This window comes from Phaenicophaeus curvirostris, chromosome 2, assembly GCF_032191515.1.
Source record: "Phaenicophaeus curvirostris isolate KB17595 chromosome 2, BPBGC_Pcur_1.0, whole genome shotgun sequence".
Taxonomy (NCBI): Eukaryota; Metazoa; Chordata; class Aves; order Cuculiformes; family Cuculidae; genus Phaenicophaeus; species Phaenicophaeus curvirostris.
In genome coordinates this window covers 118,756,825-118,774,810 of record NC_091393.1, presented here as the reverse complement: position 1 = coordinate 118,774,810, position 17,986 = coordinate 118,756,825, and the positions used below count along the sequence as shown (strand labels likewise).

The 17,986-nt window shown below is 44.7% G+C and overlaps 1 protein-coding gene across 3 annotated transcripts in view; it reads left to right on the top strand.

Annotated features, from left to right (window-relative positions):
- INTS9 (integrator complex subunit 9) overlaps window positions 1-17,986 on the top strand; it is an 88,058-nt gene that overhangs the window by 58,444 nt on the left and 11,628 nt on the right. For all 3 annotated transcript variants that reach the window (XM_069850658.1, XM_069850659.1, XM_069850657.1), the window contains 3 exons: window positions 3,164-3,335; window positions 11,572-11,696; window positions 13,725-13,892. In XM_069850658.1, the coding sequence (XP_069706759.1) occupies window positions 3,164-3,335; window positions 11,572-11,696; window positions 13,725-13,892 (465 nt within the window). The remainder of the gene's footprint in view (window positions 1-3,163; window positions 3,336-11,571; window positions 11,697-13,724; window positions 13,893-17,986) is intronic.

The window sequence follows — 17,986 nt, the reverse complement described above, 5'->3', positions numbered from 1 at the left end:
AGTAATATTCACTCTGTGGACTTAAGTACTAGCATTTGTCTTCTTCGTTTTTGCTTCCCTCCTCCATATACCTCCATATATGAAACATATTCAAAGCCATAAATGCCTGGAAGCAGGTGATTGTTTAGTGCTATCTTTTGTCTTATAGCATTATGAAGAATTGGGCCCCTGTTAGTGTTGGTCCTTATGCAGGGAGTGAGGGAGGTGAAGTGATAAATGCATCACTCATTGATTCTGTTCAGAATTCTGGATACAGAACATACACATATACACACACAAAACTACATAAAATAAATAGCAATGTATTTTGGCTCACTTCAATAAAGGGTACACGGAGGCTCTGGAGATTTATCCTGTTTATAGCAGCAGTTGCTGACCCTGTAAATCAACTCTACTGCTTTAAAGGGAAGCAAAACCATTTGGGATTTAAAAAAACACAGCTCTCCTCAGTTTTGGTTCAGTGCTTTCCCATCCACTGTCTCTTAAGCTTTCAGTAAAAAGTATCTCTCTCTGTAGAAGGATGTTCTGAATGTGGTTTCCTTTCCCCAAATCAGTCTCCTTTTGAAAATATTGGTAGACTGCGTGCCAGGCATTGTTTTCATACAATGGTTTGCATTGGAGGGGACTTTAGAGCCCATCCAGTTCCAACCCCCTGCCATGGGCAGGGACACCTCCCACTGGATCAGGTTGCTCAAAGGCCCATCCAAACTGGCCTTGAACATCTCCAGGGATGGGGCAGCCACCACTTCTCTGGACAACCTGGGTCAGGGCCTCCCCACCCTCATTGTGAAGAATTCCTTTCTAATGTCTAAACTAAACCTTCTCCCTTCCAATCTAAAGCCATTCCCCGCATGTTTTATCACTACAGGCCTTTGTGAAGAGTCCTCAGCTTTTCTATTAGCCCCCTTCAGGTACTGGAAGGCCACTCTGTAAGGTCTCCCCAGACCCTTCTCTTCTCCAGGCTGAACAACCCCAACTCTCTCAGCCTGTTCTCGTATGGGAGGTACTCCAGCCCTCAGATCATCTTTGTAGCTTCCTCTGGACCCGTTCCAACACTTCCATATCCTTCTTGTATTTGGGATTCCAGAACTGGACACAGGACTCCATGGAGGGAGATCTCAAAACCCAGGCTTGGTGCAGGCTGGAGATCTGAACATGACACAGGAGTGACTGTTGTGCTTATACAACCCATCTCCTCTGTAGATATAAAAGGCCTCTACAAATCATTACAAATTTAATCTCCTTAGAGATTTGTGAGAGTCTGTTAGATCTGTTTTGCAAGTTCAGCTCTGTATATTTTTGATTGGGTAATTAGAAAAGACTTTGCTCTAGATGCTAAAATCTACGAGCCGTTTTATCACTGGAGGGAGTAGAATGTCTCTTAACTTGTTTTTGTAGCCTTTCACTCTTGCTATGTCCAGCTGTGAGAATCAGACTGTCACCTAAGGTAGGGAGCTTCAGTAGACTTACCATAAAAGATCTTCCAAGATAAAAAAACCACCTTGGGACATGGTGCTGAGGGTTCAGCATGTGTTTCTTTTCGCTCCTGAGTTGGCTTCCCAGTTAGAAGCCGTGTACCCCAGCATTATGGTAGGTGTTTCGTTGCTGGAAGTGAAAAAGTATGATTAAAAAAGAATGACACACGCAAAACCCAAGGTCCTGAAAACTGTGTTAGAAATCCTGTGTCTCTCTGCAAAGGAATAGAAAGGGATTTGAAGAGAATACGGCTTTTATGTGTGTAAACAATGAACATCTGTGTAAGTGTAGCTGTGAAATAAGCTGTCAAGAATGCTTTTACACACTGAGTGCTGCTCTCACGTCTTAGCAAAGATTTGAATGCCCCTGTGTACTAATACACATATAATCCTAAGGAACTAGTGAAATGGGATGCTGGAAGAACTGTTTGCGATTTTCTGAAGTGTGCGACATAAATGGTAGCTGTGGAAATGTCCTTCACTTTGCTACTCTGCTAAAGATTGACTCTGGAATGTCACGACTACAGGAAAGCTGGGGAAGGGCTCTTTATCAAGGATTGCAGGGATAGGATGAGATCTTAAGAAGAAATGTTTTCCTGTGAGGGCGATGAGGCTCTGGCCCAGGTTTCCCAGAGAAGTGGTGGCTGCCCCATCCCTGGAGGTGTTGAAGGCCAGGTTGGATGGGGCTTGGAGCAACCTGATCCAGTGGGAGGTGTCCCTGCCTATGGCAGAGGGTTAGAACTGGATGGGCTTTAAGTTCCTTCCAACCCAAACTATTCTATGATTCTATGATATCATATCCAATTTAAGATTTGGAGTAGAAATTGTCCCCTTCTTCCACTTTACCCATGGAAATTGCTTTGCAACTTCCATTTTGAGGCTTTTGACTTCCTTCAAAAAAGCAAGGAGAAAGCTTCATGAGGCCATTTCCTAGCTGTTCTTTTAAATGCCAGTATTTAATGGGATCAAATTTGGGTTGTGCATTGTCTGCTAAATTGCAGTTTTTATTACTGAAGCTAAGTTTAGATTCTAAATATTACACTCCAGATGTGTTAATCAGAAATCATTACTAGTCTTAATTGCAGAGATGTTTTCAAGATTCAGTGCATATTTACTGTCTGAGCAGTTAGTGGGTGTTTTTTTTCTAATTTCTCTCTTGAAGATTAAATAGGAGTTGGGTATTGCTAGTGAGCTGCACGAAGTGTAGTTCCCTAGCTACTTCCTCCAGGATCCATGTGTTGTGTTTACTGGACATCCCTCTCTCAGATTTGGGGATGTGGTTCATTTCATTTCCCAGTACTGAAAGGGGCTCCAGGAAATCTGGGGAGGGGCTCTTGATCAGGGAGTGCAGGGATAGGACAAGGGGGTGGGGTGGGTGTGTGATTTTAAGTTGAAAGAAGGGAACTTGAGATGAGTTTTTAGGAAGAAATGTTTTGCTGTGAGGGTTGTGAGGCCCTGGCCCAGTTTGCCCAGAGATGCAGTGGCTGCCCCGTCTCTGGAGGTGTTCAAGGCCAGTTTGGATGGGGCTTTGAGAAACCTGATCAAAGTGGGAAGTGTTTCTGCCTGTGTCAGAAAGGTTGGAAAAAACACGTTAGAATATTTCTGATCTCTTGTAAATAAACACCCTGAACTACAGAGCATGGAGACATGAAAAATCTGTAATGCCTGGATTTTTTGTTTTATTTCAGCTCATTCAGACAAACAAATTGAAACATTATCCCAGCATCCATGGAGATTTCAGCAATGACTTCAAGCAGCCGTGTGTTGTGTTTACTGGACATCCCTCTCTCAGATTTGGAGATGTGGTTCATTTCATGGAATTATGGGGAAAATCCAGCTTGAACACTGTTATATTCACAGGTAAGTACAATGTAGTTATCATTATCAAATTAATGATAGATTGTGCTCTCTGATTAAGTGTGGCCACATCCTAGAGGCTTTATTCATTTATCCTGGGGCGGAAGTTCCTGACTTCAGTAGGAGCTCATCTAAATTAAGACCCTAGGATTCACTGTAGGGATAAATGTAATTATTGTGCCATTTAATTCATTTTAGCCCTGCAGAGCCAACCTTTGCCGTGCAGAGTCCATTCCTGCCATTTCTAAGCACAATCTTTATTATGTGCAGCAGTAAATGCCTACAGGAAATTAATTTTTGGATTAAAAGCAGCTGGCTGCAAGTTAAACCCAGGCAAGTTCTAATTGATGCTGGTCAGAAAGGAGGAACACTTGTCTGGATTCCATTGCAGTCACAAACTCTTTCCTTGTCCTTTCTCTCGCCCTTTCATCAACACCTCAAGCAAACAGCCCGTTTCTAAAGATGTTCCTGTCATCTCTGCTGTTTCAGAAGTGCTCACCCCACACGGACCTGGCAGTGATGATCTGTGCTATTGCTGCCTTTTGGCTCAGGGTTTTTTTTAGACGCTTTTTTGGCTAACAGACACATTTGTATTTGAAGCTGAAGGTCCAGCTCTAGCTCATACCCTCGAGAGGCATTTCCTTTCTCAATGACTCAGGCTGCCAGGGACACAAGAGGCCTTTTAAGTTCCTCCACTGCTGCCAGGCTGCCTCTAACACTGACTGTACTTTTAATGGATTTAATGAATCAAGCCCTATCCATCTCAGAATGAGCTGTGGTCTGAGATCCACAGGGCTTCTGTGTCACTGGACCAGCCAATCATTAGAAACAAAGTATTTAAGAGAGAACATCAAGCTTTTGTGGAATCTAGCAAAGGAGATCTCTTCCGGAGTTTGATCTCCTTTAAAAATACTTGAAGGCCTTTACTCAAACTGATGTTTCACCCAGCTGCCTCATCTTTATACCCAGTGTGCCATCCATACAGAACCCTGCACTCTTCAGGGAGAACTCTTCAGATTTGAGAAGGGAAAGAAAGGCCATTGCTAATTATTTTATGTATAAAGAGCTCTGGTTTAGCTGGGAGATCTGTTATATATAACCCAGCCAGATTAAAAAGGTGTGGATTTTGGACTAGGACAAAGTATTTAGAAATGGAAAGGAGAATACTGATTAACTAATCAAATCTACTCCCACAGCAAGGATGTGATGGAGTCCCACTGTTAAGCTATGGGGTTATTCAGCCTGGAGAAGAGAAGCCTCTGGGGAGACTTTAGAGCTGCCTCTCAGTCCTGCAATGGGTTCCAGGAAAGCTGAGGAGGGGCTCTTGATCAGGGAAAGCAGGGACAGGATGAGGGGGAATATTTGAAGCTGCAAGAGGGGAGATTGAGATGAGATCCTAGGAAGGAAAGTTTTCCTGTGAGGGTGGGAAGGCCCTGGCCCAGGCTGCCCAGAGAAGTGGTGGCTGCCCCATCCCTGGAGGTGTTCAAGGCCAGGCTGGATGGGGCTTGGAGCAACCTGATCCAGTGGGAGGTGTCCCTGCCCATGGCAGGGAGATTGGAACTGGATGGACTTCAATGTCCCTTCCAATCCAAACCATTCTATGATTCTATGATTTTCCTCCTGTTTTTAGTGAGAAGCACATAACCTCCTAAAGCAAAGAGGATTGGGAAAGGTTATTGCCTTCTTTCTTTGTTTTTTTTTAACTGTAGACTTGAGGCTAATGATGAGCAAACTCCTTTGACTCTTTCACAATATTGGTTCCAGGAAGGGTCACAGTATCATGATACTGTTAAACCAATTTGGGAAAGTTTAAAGAAGTATGTAATTATCCCTATTGCAAGGGAAGACAAGATACAAAGAGGTTCCTGCTGAGCAGACAAGACACTTAAATCTGTTTGTGCTGGGAAATGGTGCATGGTACCCCAGCACTAACGTCATATCTGTTGCAGTACCCATCACTCCTGACCTTTGAGGTAACTTCAGGAGATATGCCCTAATTACAGTAATTGGTAAAATTACATTATAGATATCCATTGTCTTGGAACTAGTGAATTCTGCTCCAGATGGGACTTCAATTAAAACTGGAGCCCATACACCCTCTGCTGGGTTGCATATTTCATGAGTCCCGAGGAAATCAGTGGCATTAATCACGTTCTGAACGTTCTACTCAGCATCATCAAGGGTGTCAGAAACTGGCCGTTAATGGCAAGAACTCATCCTGTGTCTTCTTTTAGGGAGTGGTAGTTAACCTTTCTGTATTAAAATGTGACCCTTCTGTGAAATGAGGAAATAGAGCAGACTTCTATTAGAATGTGGCCCTGGGAAGATGCTAAGGCATCTGAATGGCAGTTGTAACAGCACCTTAGGTCATTATGTTTGATATTCATTCCCAGTTTATCCTTCAAATGAAACTCCAGTTGACATATGCTCTGGTTCTGCTGACCTTGGAGTGCACAGTGATTCCAGGAGCCTGAGGTGGTTTGTTTCCTAAATTGGTCTATCCATGGCTTTTAGACTCTGCATCTGTCTGCAGGCATAGCCACCTGGCAGGATGTTCCTACTTCCTTATGACTGTCAGCAGGAACAAAGACATCTATGTCTACAGAAACTCCTACCAGATTAAATTCTTTTGTTCTTAGTAACTCTGGTGGAAATCTGAAGCACCTCCACTGATGCCCAGCATTTTTATTATTTAATTATCTTGATTCTGCTGTTTAAAGATAAAACCTCCTGTAGTTATGTCCTGGTTTCAGCTGGGATCAAGCAATGGAAGCAGAGCCACTGGCAGTGCAGAGTCAAACCCATCAGGGTTGCAGCATTGTGGCAAGATACTGCTGCTTGGTAGAGAATCTGACTGGAAAAGTATGTCACGTATGTGCTCACGTACCAGAAGTCAGACCCCTGAAGAACATCTGGGAACAGGCCCTGGAGGGGTTAAAAAAATGTGTAGACGTGGCAATTCAGGACATGTGTTAATATTGTGTTGATGGTTGGACTTGATGATCTTAGAGGTCTTTTCTAACCTTAATGATTCTATGATTCTATGGTCAAACCATCCAGCAGATGCATCAAGGCTGCTGAGATTGAAGTGGCTTGGGTGGATCTGGACTGGGCTGCATCCAAAGCAGTGGGACCAGCAGGGTGAGGGATGGGATTCTGCCCCTCTGCTCTGCTTTCATGAGACCTCACCTGGAGCTCTGCATCCAGTTCTGGAGTCCTCAGCACAGGAAGGACATGGATCTGTTGGAGCGAGTCCAAAAGAGGCCACAAAGATGATCTGAGGGCTGGAGCACCTCCCCTATGAGGACAGGCTGAGAGAGTTGGGGTTGTTTAGTCTGGAGAAGAGAAGGCTCCAGGGAGACCTAAGGGAAGTCTTCCAGTACTTAAAGTGGGCCTACAGGAAAGCTGGGGAGGGGCTCTTCATCAGGGAGGGCAGGGATAGGATGAGAGGGAGTGGTTTTCAGCTGAAAGACGGGAGACTGAGATGAGATTTTAGGAAGAAATGTTTCCCTGTGAGGGTGGGGAGGCCCTGGCCCAGGTTGCCCAGAGCAGTGGTGGCTGCCCCATCCCTGGAGGTGTTCAAGGCCAGGTTGGATGGGGCTTGGAGCAACCTGATCCAGTGGGAGGTGTTCCTGCCCATGGCAGAGGGTTGGTACTGAATGGGCTGTAAGGTCCTTTCCAATCCAAACCATCCTATGGTTCCATCATTCTGTGAAACAGTATGTGATAGCAGGTGATGTTCTAGCTTTTCCTGTGATAGACTCCAAGTTCCTAGTAATTAGGACCTTTAAACTACAGGCCGTGCAGCGTTGTTAATGATGACACTGCTTGTTCAGTCCCCAGGTGCTATGTAATCTCCATCTTTCCAATTTGTAGTGTAAAAAACAACAAGAGAATATAGACTGAAACAGCAGCTGCAGACGATAGACGGGACACCAGCTGTGTGTGAGACGTGGTGCTACTCTCCTTGCTTGTGTCATCTGCAAATGTTAACGCTGAAGCAGCGTTGAAAAGATTATTGATTAAAATACTGAATACCACTAATCCACAAAGAAATTGTTGGAGAAAACATGGTAGAAAGAAGTCTGCTGCTTGCTCACTCTACAATAATAGCAATGCTTTAAAAACTACCTCCCTAGGAGATCTTAAAACAGCTCATGCATGCCGCATTAGTGCTGTACAGTTCCAGCCTTTAGAACTCAGTGTCATATAGCAGTAAATCAGATGTCCTGGTGGAAAAGCTATGGACCTGTAATTTTATGTGTCCGTGACAGGTGCTGTCTCCCACCAGATGGATGACTTCTGGGTTTTGGTAGTTTCCAGCCAGCTATCCCTGTCTGTGGCATGAGTTCGCTGTGAGACTTGCTCAAGTTATGGTTTTCACATGTTATAAATCTTCAAAGTCCTGTGTGAGAATTCCTTCATTAGAATTTCTCACTTTTCCAAGGCTCTTATGTTTTTAGTAGTTGTTCAGAGAGACTATAGACTGGATGCTACTTTGGATTCTTAGATCAGGAAATCCACATCTGTACATTATCATAGAATCATAGAATGGGTTGGGTTGGAAGGGACCTTAAAGCCCATCCAGTTCCAACCCCCTGCCATGGGCAGGGACACCTCCCACTGGATCAGGTTGCTCCATGCCCCATCCAACCTGGCCTTCAACACCTCCAGGGATGAACCATCCATGAATTTCCTGGGCAGCCTGTGCCAGGGTCTCACCACCCTCACAGGAAAACATTGCTGGTCCCACTGCTTTGGATGCAGCCCAGGACACAGTTGGCTCTCTGGGCTGCCAGCACACATTGCCAACTCATGCTGAGCTTCTCATCCCCCAGCACTGCCAAGTCCTTCCCTCCAGGGCTGCTCTCAATCCTTTCTGCACCCAGCCTGTATTTCTGTTTGGGATGAGCATGGTGATGGCATAAGCTTTTCCACACCGTTATCTGAGCCTACTGATTCAAACTCACATAGTCTGAGTAGGTGCTGCCTCATGGCATTCTTGGGAACAAGTAGTCCAGTCTCTATCCACACCACCAAACTGGATGGAGAAGCTCTCTTCTGGTAACTTCTCAAACCTACTGTTTGCAGTGTCATTGTACATCTCTAGCAGAGGACCTGTGCCTGACATAAGTTTTCTGATTTTGCCCTGTGAGTTTTAAAATGTCTTCTGATTCAACTTGAAATGACCACTGATCTCTCTTCAACGAGCTGCCTTCTCAGTGGTGGTATTTTTAAACTTCTATTCATTGCTATAAAATTTAACTACCATTAACTCCCACTTTTTACATTGATATTTTTAGGCTTTGTTTCATAGCCACTAACGCATCTGTTTTTAACTAGCGTGGCTTTTTGCCCGACATAATTTTTATTCCATGTTTGTAGATTCATGGCTTTTTGGGCATCTATTAAGATGTTCTTCTACAACTATCATTTTTCATTGATATTTCTCACTTTGATGTTCCCAGGCAGCTATCCTGACAATTGCTTTAAACTTAGGAAAATTATCCCTTTGACAGTTCCAAACATATGTATCGTTGGCTGATCTTATTCTGTTCTCACAGTGCAAATATAACCACAGGATGCTCACTGATACTTAGCCAGCAGCACATTTTCAGGCTAGCAATTAACTTGTCTTTATCAGTAGAATGAGGCCCAGTGTTGAATGTCGGATGCCATGCTGAGTGCCAAACTTCCTGTGGTAAAGTTTTAAGGATGTTTTTTCTTCCTGTTCACATGAGAAATCCAGCCATTGGTCCCCCCATGGTGACGTAAGAACATAGAAGAAGGTGTGGTGGTGGTGGTCTGATGGTCAGACTGGATGATCTTTCCCATGCTTAATGATTCCATGAAGGTTCCCTCAAATTAATCCTATTACACAGCCTGAGCAGATACCAGAGAAATTACTTGTACCATTTTCTAGCAAGGCTTGGTGCATCGCAACTGTACTTCCCTCTACTGGTTCTGCTTTGAGGCCTGTAGTTCAGAATAGTCCACCAGTTAAGTCTTTCATGCATCTTCTTCTCTTTTTCCCATTCTCTTCTTACCAAACTAATAGCAATTTTTCCTTTTAGCTTTCCCTTTATGTGATCTGTCCCACAATCATGTTGGGTAGATAATGATGACATAAGCTTTTCCACATCATTAGTTGGTGGCCCTCAGAATCAAGTGACTACCCATGTCCTACACTGTCACCTATGAGACCCAGTCAGTTTGCAGATGACACCAAATTGGGCAGGAGTGTCGATCTGCTCGAGGGCAGGAAGGCTCTGCAGAGGGACCTGGACAGCATGGAGCCATGGGCCCAGGTAGATACTATGAGGTTTAACAAGGCCAAGTGCTGGGTCCTGCACTTGGGTCACAGCAACCCCACACAGTGCTCCAGGCTTGGGGAAGAGTGACTGGAAAGCTGCTCATCAGAAAAGGCCGTGGAGGTGCTGGTCAACAGTGGCTGAACATAAGCCAGCAGTGGCCCAGGTGGCCAAGAAGGCCAACAGCATCCTGGCTTGGATCAGCCATGGGGTGGCCAGCAGGAGCACGGAAGGGATCGTCCCCCTGCACTCGGTGCTGGTGAGGCTGCACTTCAAATCCTGGGTTCGGTTTTCGGCTGTTCACTCCATGAAAGACCTTAAGGGGCTGGAGCATGTCCAGAGAAGGGGAACAGAGCTGGAGAAGGGTCTGGACCCCAGAGGTTACAGGGAGCAGCTGACCCTGGGGCTCTTTAGTATGGGGAAGGGGAGGCTGAGGGAAGACCTCATCGCTTTCTGCAGCTCCCAGAAAGGAGGTTGTGGTGAGGTGGATGTTGGTCTCTTCTCTCAAGTAACAAGTGATAGTGAGTGGACATGGCCTCAAATTGTGCTGGGGGAGGTTTAGATTGGATATTAGGAACAATCACGCAGTCAGCACGGTGGGGTTGGGCTGATGGTTGGATTTGATAGTCTTAGAGGTATTTTTCCAACTTTAGTGATTCTATGTTTTGTTTTTCATTCATGAAAACTGATCTTTTTATGTAGTCTCTTGATGTTGTATAAGTCTCTGTGTGAGCAGCAGTCCATTCAGTGCATGACTTTTCCCTGGCAAACCTCTAATCTGTTTTTTTAAAGTCAATAAAGTCAATAAAAACAAAGGGAAGTTGAGACTTGCTAGGTCTAATAAAGATAACAACTAATAAAGTTATCACAGTCCATTTCTCCCTCTGGGTAGCCCTTGCCATGAGTACCCTGCAGTTCATATTAGCCTGAGCCAGAACTGCTCTGCTGGCATAACAGGAAAAAAAGTAAACGTTTCTCTCTTTAGCAGGAGGGCTCCCTACAGCCCTCTTGGATTATATTGGAATTCGGACCCACCAGTCAAAACCTGGAACTTAGATTATAAAAACCCCACATGTATGACACCAAGCTGAGTCGTGCAGTTGTCACACCTTGTTGCTCTCTACAACTACCTGAAAGGAGATTGTAAATAGGTGGATGTTGATCTCTTCTCTCAAGTGGTAGGCAATAGGATAAGAGGGAATGACCTCAAGCTGCACCAGGGAAGGTTCAGATTGGATATTAGGAAAAATTTCTTCACAGAAAGGATTCTCTAGTACTGGCAGAAGCTGCCCAGGGAGGTGGTTGAGTCCCCATCCCTGGAGATGTTTAAAAGGTGTGTAGATGAGGTGCTTAGGGATATGGTTTAGTAGTGGACAGGTATGGTTGGAGCTGATGATCTCAAAGGTCTTTTCCAACCTAGTGATTCTATGATTTCATGTTTCTATGAAATACACTGTAAGGAAGAAGGGGAGTTGGGAGGCCATGTGTCTGTAGCAGAGGACGCTAGTACAGGTTTATCAAGATACAATCTTTATGCTGCACATTTATCATAGTGAAAAACAAGCTGATGTTTGGGTTACGTTATGATACCAAAAATTTATACATCTTGCCTTCTTTTTCAGGATCTGATTAAAAATGAGAGATTATGTTTTTGTCTTGATTAAATTTGTTATAAAAGTCATGCAATAATGTGTTCAAATGAAGTAGTATTGCTCTGTTTCTTGATTAAGGTAAGACTAATTGTGGGCATAATTTCCATCAAATTAACTGAAAATAACGGGTGGAGGAATGAAGGAGAGAAGAGAAATCTGTATCAGAATTAACATTGCTGAACAACAGCTTGTCTAGACTAGAAATGGAATTGGGGAAGAGTTGGGACATCTAGGTTCTTAACAGGCATTCAGTGTTTACAATGTTTCTCTTTTCAGAACCAGATTTCTCATATCTGGATGCCCTGGCTCCTTATCAACCATTGGCAATGAAATGTGTTTACTGCCCCATAGACACAAGGCTGAATTTTATTCAGGTGTCTAAATTACTGAAAGAAGTCCAGGTAAGGAATTTCTGTTGCCTTTTTTAATGTTTTTTCACACACCTGAAACAATCAGGTTGATTCTGAACAGTTGTCACGTTAAACAATAGCATAACCAAGAGGAAATCTTCTTCATTGTTACTGAAGTGTTACTTCCCTGGCCAGCAGGACAAGGGAAGGGATCGTCCCCCTGTACTCAGCATTGGTGAGGCCGCATCTCAGATCCTGGTTTCAGTTTTGGGCCTCTCACTACAAGAAGGACATTGAGGGGCTGGAGCACGTCTGGAGAAGGGAACAGAGCTGGGGAAAGGTCTGGAGAACAAACCTTATAAAAGGCGGCTGAGAGAACTGAGGTGGTTTAGCCTGGAGAAAAGGAGGCTGAGAGGAGATCATATCACTGTCTACAGCTGCCTGAAAGGAGGTTGGAGTGAGGTGGGCGTAGGTCTCTTCTCCCAAGTGACAGGTGACAGAATTGAGAGGAAATGGCCTCAAGTTGTGCCAGGTGAGGTTCAGATTAGACATCAGGAAAAATTTCTTCATTGAAAGGCACAGGAAGAGGCTGCCCCGGAAGGTGGTTGAGTCCCCATCCCTGGAGGTATTTAAAAGAGGGATAGATGAGCTTCTTAGGGCTCTGGTTTAGTAGTAGACAGGTACAATTGGAGTCAATGATCTCGGAGGTCTTTTCCAACCAAGTGACTCTGTGATTCTACCTGAGCATAATTCTGTTTCCATACAGTTTGCAGAAATACTCTCTTGTCCTCTGCCTTCCTTAAAGCCTGCAGAGATCCTTGTGGCAACCAGCCTGTTCATGCTTTGTTGCTGTATTACTGACAGGTCATGAGATCTCAGTGTTGCTTATGGAGCTACCTTTTTGTGTCCTTGCATGTTGAGACATCTGCCTCACCAAATGCTGTTTTGGGATGGTCTCCACCATTACTGGCATTTGCTTCCAGTTTCAATGACAAGGATGAGGAAGAAGAGCAACAAGAGACAGGATGAGAAGAAATGGCCTCAAGGTGCACCATGAGAGGTTTAGATTGGATATTATGAAAAATTCCTTCACGGAAAGGGTTGTCAAACCCTGGCAGAGGCTGCCCAGGACAGCGGTGGAGTCCCTGTCCGTGGAGGGGTTAAAAAAGCATGTAGATGTGACATTTCAGGGCATGGTTTAGTGGGCACAGTGGGGTTGGGCTGATGGTTAGACTACATGAGCTTAGAGGTCTTTTCCAACCTTAATGATTCTGTGATTCTAAGGAAAAGCTATTGAAGCTATTGAAAAAAGCTTTTTTCTCTCCTTTCGGCAGCTAACACGACTGCTGATACTGAAGTGGTGATTATGACGTAAATTAAGATCATGTCTCTCTGGACACTGTTGTGTATAAAGCAAAGTCTGCCTGCTCTGTGAACTATTTGCTCCAATACTGACTGAATCTTCTGATTGCATCTTTGGGATGTTGTTTTCATACAAATAATTTAGCTTGATAACAACAATCTGCAAACCTCCTTATGGCAACGATTACTGTTGTAGGGCAGCACACAGAATAGAATCGTAGGATGTTTTGGATTGGAAGGGACCTTAAAGCCCATCCAGTCCAACCCCCTGCCATGGGTAGGGATACCTCCCACTGCATCAGGTTGCTCCAAGCCCCATCCAACCTGGCCTTGAACACCTCCAGGGATGGGGCAGCCACCACTTCTCTGGTCAACCTGGGCCAGTGTCTCACCATTCTCAGAGGAAAACATTTCTTCCTAAGGTCTCACCTCAATCTCCCATCTTGCAGCTTCAAACTGTTTCCCCTTGTCCTGTCCATGCCCTCCCTGATCAAGAGCCTCTCCCCAGCTTTCCTGAAGCCTCTTTCAGTACTGGAACGCTTCTCTAAGGTCTCCCTGCAGTCTTCTCCAAGCTGAACAACCCCAACTCTCTCAGCCTGTCCTCAACTGGGAGCTGTTCCAGCCCTCGGATCATCTTTGTGGCCTCCTCTGGACTCGCTCTAACAGATCCAGAATCAAACAGACGTTTCTGTAATTCACCACTCTGTTCTTTTCCAGCCTCTCCACGTAGTTTGCCCAGAGCAGTACACTCAGCCACCACCCACCCAGTCTCATCGCACGGATCTTATGATAGACTGCCAGCCCCCACCGATGTCCTATCGCAGAGCAGAGGTGCTGACACTCCCCTACAAGCGACGCTACGAGAAGATTGAAATCATGCCTGACGTGAGTAACAGAATTAGGAAAAAGGTGGTGGCTTCTTGCTCTTACAGTCAAATTCAAGCTGTTGCTTCTGTAGCCTCTTTGACTAAAGACACCTAGTGGCTATGATTTACTGTTGGCTGTGATCATGTAAAGCATTTTCTATCAAATAGAGGGCTAAGAGAGAAGGATTTTTTGATAATCATATAATCATTGAGTTTGGAAATGACCTCTACAATCATGAAGTCCAGCCATCAAAATTTCACTGTGTAAATTAATGGGGATTGAAAACAACATGATGGGTAAAGCAAAAATATGTTCAGATTGTCCTTTGTAAAGACGTATCGCATCACAAAATACAGAAGAAAGAGCAATCTCTGCCAGCCAGGTATGAGGCAAGACAGTCACCTCCTGTTTAATTATGAGTAAGCAGAGACACTGCAGTTTGAATTGGTGCCCAAGGGCCATGAGAAGGATCCAGAGAATCTGGAAGCTGGTAGCCGGGAGTTGTCTTTCTTCTTCCTCAGCTGCACCTACTGTGAGAAATACCCACTCCGTTGAGGAGCAACATTATAGAATCATAGAATAGCAGAATGGTTGGGTTGGAAAGGACCATAAAGCCGATCTGTTTCCAACCCCCCTGCCATGGATAGGGACACCTCCCACTGGATCAGGTTGCTTGAAGCCCCATCCAGCCTCACCTTGAACACTTCCAGGGATGGGGATGTTTCAGTTGTACGTTAAAGGCATAGCAGTGAAATGGCTCATCTGTATTTCAACAGTTTCAATAAACAGCTAATTCCTACAAACTGCTGAAGTCCAGCAGGTTAATGGGATGCTTGCAGCGATGTATAACGTGGACTACTTGTGACTGTAACACCTATTAATAATTTATTAACCCCATAAACCAAATATAAATGTACCCCTAATACAAACAGTGACCCATATTCTAAGAGGTATGATCTTAAAATACTCGTTTGGCAATCCAGTCAGCACAAATGTGTCCTTGGATCAAAGGTGACAGCGGCTTTTTGCAAGCGGGCGTTACTGCCATTTGGAAACTGTGAAATATGAGAGTCTACATTGAATCAGAATGTAAACAGAGGAAATACCCTTATTTACACTCAATATGAAGCACAAAACTGATGCCCATGGAATAAAACCCCTCAGCCAGTCCTCAGCACCCATTTCTACCATTTCATGTGTGTCTGCCTCATGCATCCATTCTGTTAGGAGTCTTCTCAGTCACTGCTTAGAGGGCTGCCAGAGACAAGGAGGGATTTTTTAATTAGAAAATATACTTGGATGCAGCTCCATTGTGGCGTGTGTATTTATTGGCTTGAAAATTTGCATATTTATTGGATCCCATTAAACCTAAGACTAGTAAAACATGGCTTTCGTTCACCAGCATGACCAAAATAAAACTCGAGCTCTGAGTGCAGAGATCCTGCATGCACCTTACCTGTTATTTAGATTCTGCTGAAGCTTTGGGTTTTCCCCTAAACCATGAGGGTTTAAGCAAGCTTTTGTACGCGAGCAATCCCTCGTGTCAGCCCTGTGGATACCAGCTTTCCTGGCAAGCAGAATGCAAATTAGCACAGGTGCTACAGGTAAATATTTTGAGGTTCCTGTCAAGGGGAAGGGCCATCTAAAAGACAGCTAGCCTGGTCCATGGGAGTCACAGGTTTGGTTCCTTGCTCTGTTGGAATCTTCCTTTATGATCAGCATGTGTTCATCCCATCACTGTGTGAGGCTAGTTTTTGCTTCTGTCTTAATCTGCAGAGTGGTGATAAGGCATGGGAGGGATGGTATGTTGTGTCCCACCCTCTCTGACCTCGATTTTTGAATCTTGGCAGGACAGCTGATAACTGCTGAGAAGTGTAGCTGTGTAATCTCTCCTACTCTGTGTAACCAGGCACAACAGTTAATCCCAAAGGATCATTGTTCGGTTTTCAAGCAAATGGAAGAAAGAGGAAAAGACTGTCTTTTTCCAGGGCCTGCACTGCTAACCCCCTAAATGAGCACATTCCCTCCCTAATAATTTTTGTGTGCCATCTGCATGGCTTGGCTCATTGCCTTTCCCAGCAGAAGAGCCTTGGCTCTCTGTCCCACTGTGCAGAGCGGTCATTAGCGTGTTGATTTTGAGAGAGAGATGCAGAAGGGCCTTTGGTTTCAGGCAGGATTTACATCACGGTGTCAAGAAATGGCTGGAACATCCCCTTCAACTGGGCGGGGTTTGCAAGACAGGATTGCAAGTATGGTAGGTGAATCTCCCTGGTGGGGAGTGTTTGCTGCTTAATGTCCTGTTTTCTGTAGTTTCATCCAGGAAGACTCTTCAGTGGTGCCTGAATATAAAGGGATTTCTGTACTGCTTTCCCGTATTGAAAGAAGGCCTGCAGGAAAACTGGGAATGGGCTCTTTATCTGGGTGTGCGGGGATAGGATAAAAGGAATGGTTTTCATCTGGAAGAGGGGAGATTGAGATTAGATATTAGAGAGAAATGTTTTCCTGAGAGGGTGGTGTGTCCCTGGCCCAGGTTGCCCTGAGAAGTGGTGGCTGCCCCATCTCTGGAGGTGTTCAAGGCCAGGTTGGATAAGGCTCTGAGCAACCTGATGCAGTGGGAGGTGTCCCTACCCATGGCAGGGGTTGGAACTGGTGGGTTTTGAGGTCCCTTCCAACCCAAACCATTCTATGACGCTATGATTTGTTTCATGTGGGCTACCACCAACCCCGGGGTTCTGCACAGGGTCAAGTGGCAACTGGAAAGGGTATTTTATACCTCCTAGTAAACATTGCAAAGGTGTCTTATTTATCAAAACCGTGTTAGCTAAAAAAATGGAATGATGAAATCCACCCTGGTGAAATAAGTAATTGCTAGATCTACTCCAGGGCTGGGACTTGGATCAACAGTATGGCTAAAAACCTTATAAAAGAATGCCTGCTTCATAAAGTCCTGCCTGGGGCCCTGCCCTCGCAGCCACAGTCCTTTCTCAGAAGCAGCCATGTGCTCAAACTTCTCTCTCTATTCTTAAAGCCTTAAACCAAACAGTTGGCTCAGCATAGTTTGATACAGGCTGATGGTGTGGCAGCCTGAGAATTCCTTTCCAAAACTGTTTCAGTGGTTCAGATTCTGGCCTGTCAGATGGATGTGCATTTACCAGTGCTGCTGGAGCTTGTCTACACTGCAATCGCTTCACCAAAGAGCAGAGTCAGGTCAAGCAGGACTGTTGTATGTTAATGAGATTTATACTCTGAGCAGCCTTTGTTTAGAGAGAGGTTTTACCAGTCCCAAGGCACCGGGCTGGAATGGCTCCCAGAGGTATTGTGGAAACCTTTGCGCTTTAACTAATTTGTTCTTCTCGGCATCTGCCTTTCACTTTAAAAAATAAAAAGAAAAAGACGGCTTCCTGGAAATTGGTTAAGCATTGTCTGTTCACATGGAGAAGATGGGAAAATGGAAAACACCTTCTGGAGCAAACAGATAAATTAAACAGTGGTGTCTGAGCAAATAATGTGCCTCCAGTTTAATTACAGCTGAACAATGGTGCGGATCACTTGAATTCAGCAGCAGGCTGACTTCAGTGAGGGCTCTGCGGTTTTCAGATACTCTTATTCGCAAGTTCTTCAGGACCCAAGCCAGTATGGCAGACTGTGAGTGTGCAATGCACAGCCTGACTGGGAGTGAAATTATAAAGAACTATTGCAGAGAAGAATTAGGGCAAAAGCCACCTGGCAGCCCATCATAATTACGTAGTTATCACACCTTCTCCTGTTTTGACTATTTTACAACATAGGATCTTGGCAATTCCCTTTTGGAGTGAAAGGGAGGCAAAACATGGCTTTCGTCTTACCTCTCCAACTTCATTCCATGTTTCAGTTTGATTTTTGTTGTCTTCTCGCACTTGACTTATTTTGGTGACCTGCCATTACCCAGTCTCTTGATCTCTCCATTCATTCTTCTCTGACTGTTCCTCCTTGAATGAAAATTCCGTAGGTTCGTGTACCACAAAGTAAATGAAATATAACCATCCTGCCAGCTTCTGCTGCTATCATTCCTCCCTTCAGCTCAAGCTCACTTGAATCCATATCGCTGGAGGTGTTCAAGGCCAGGCTGGATG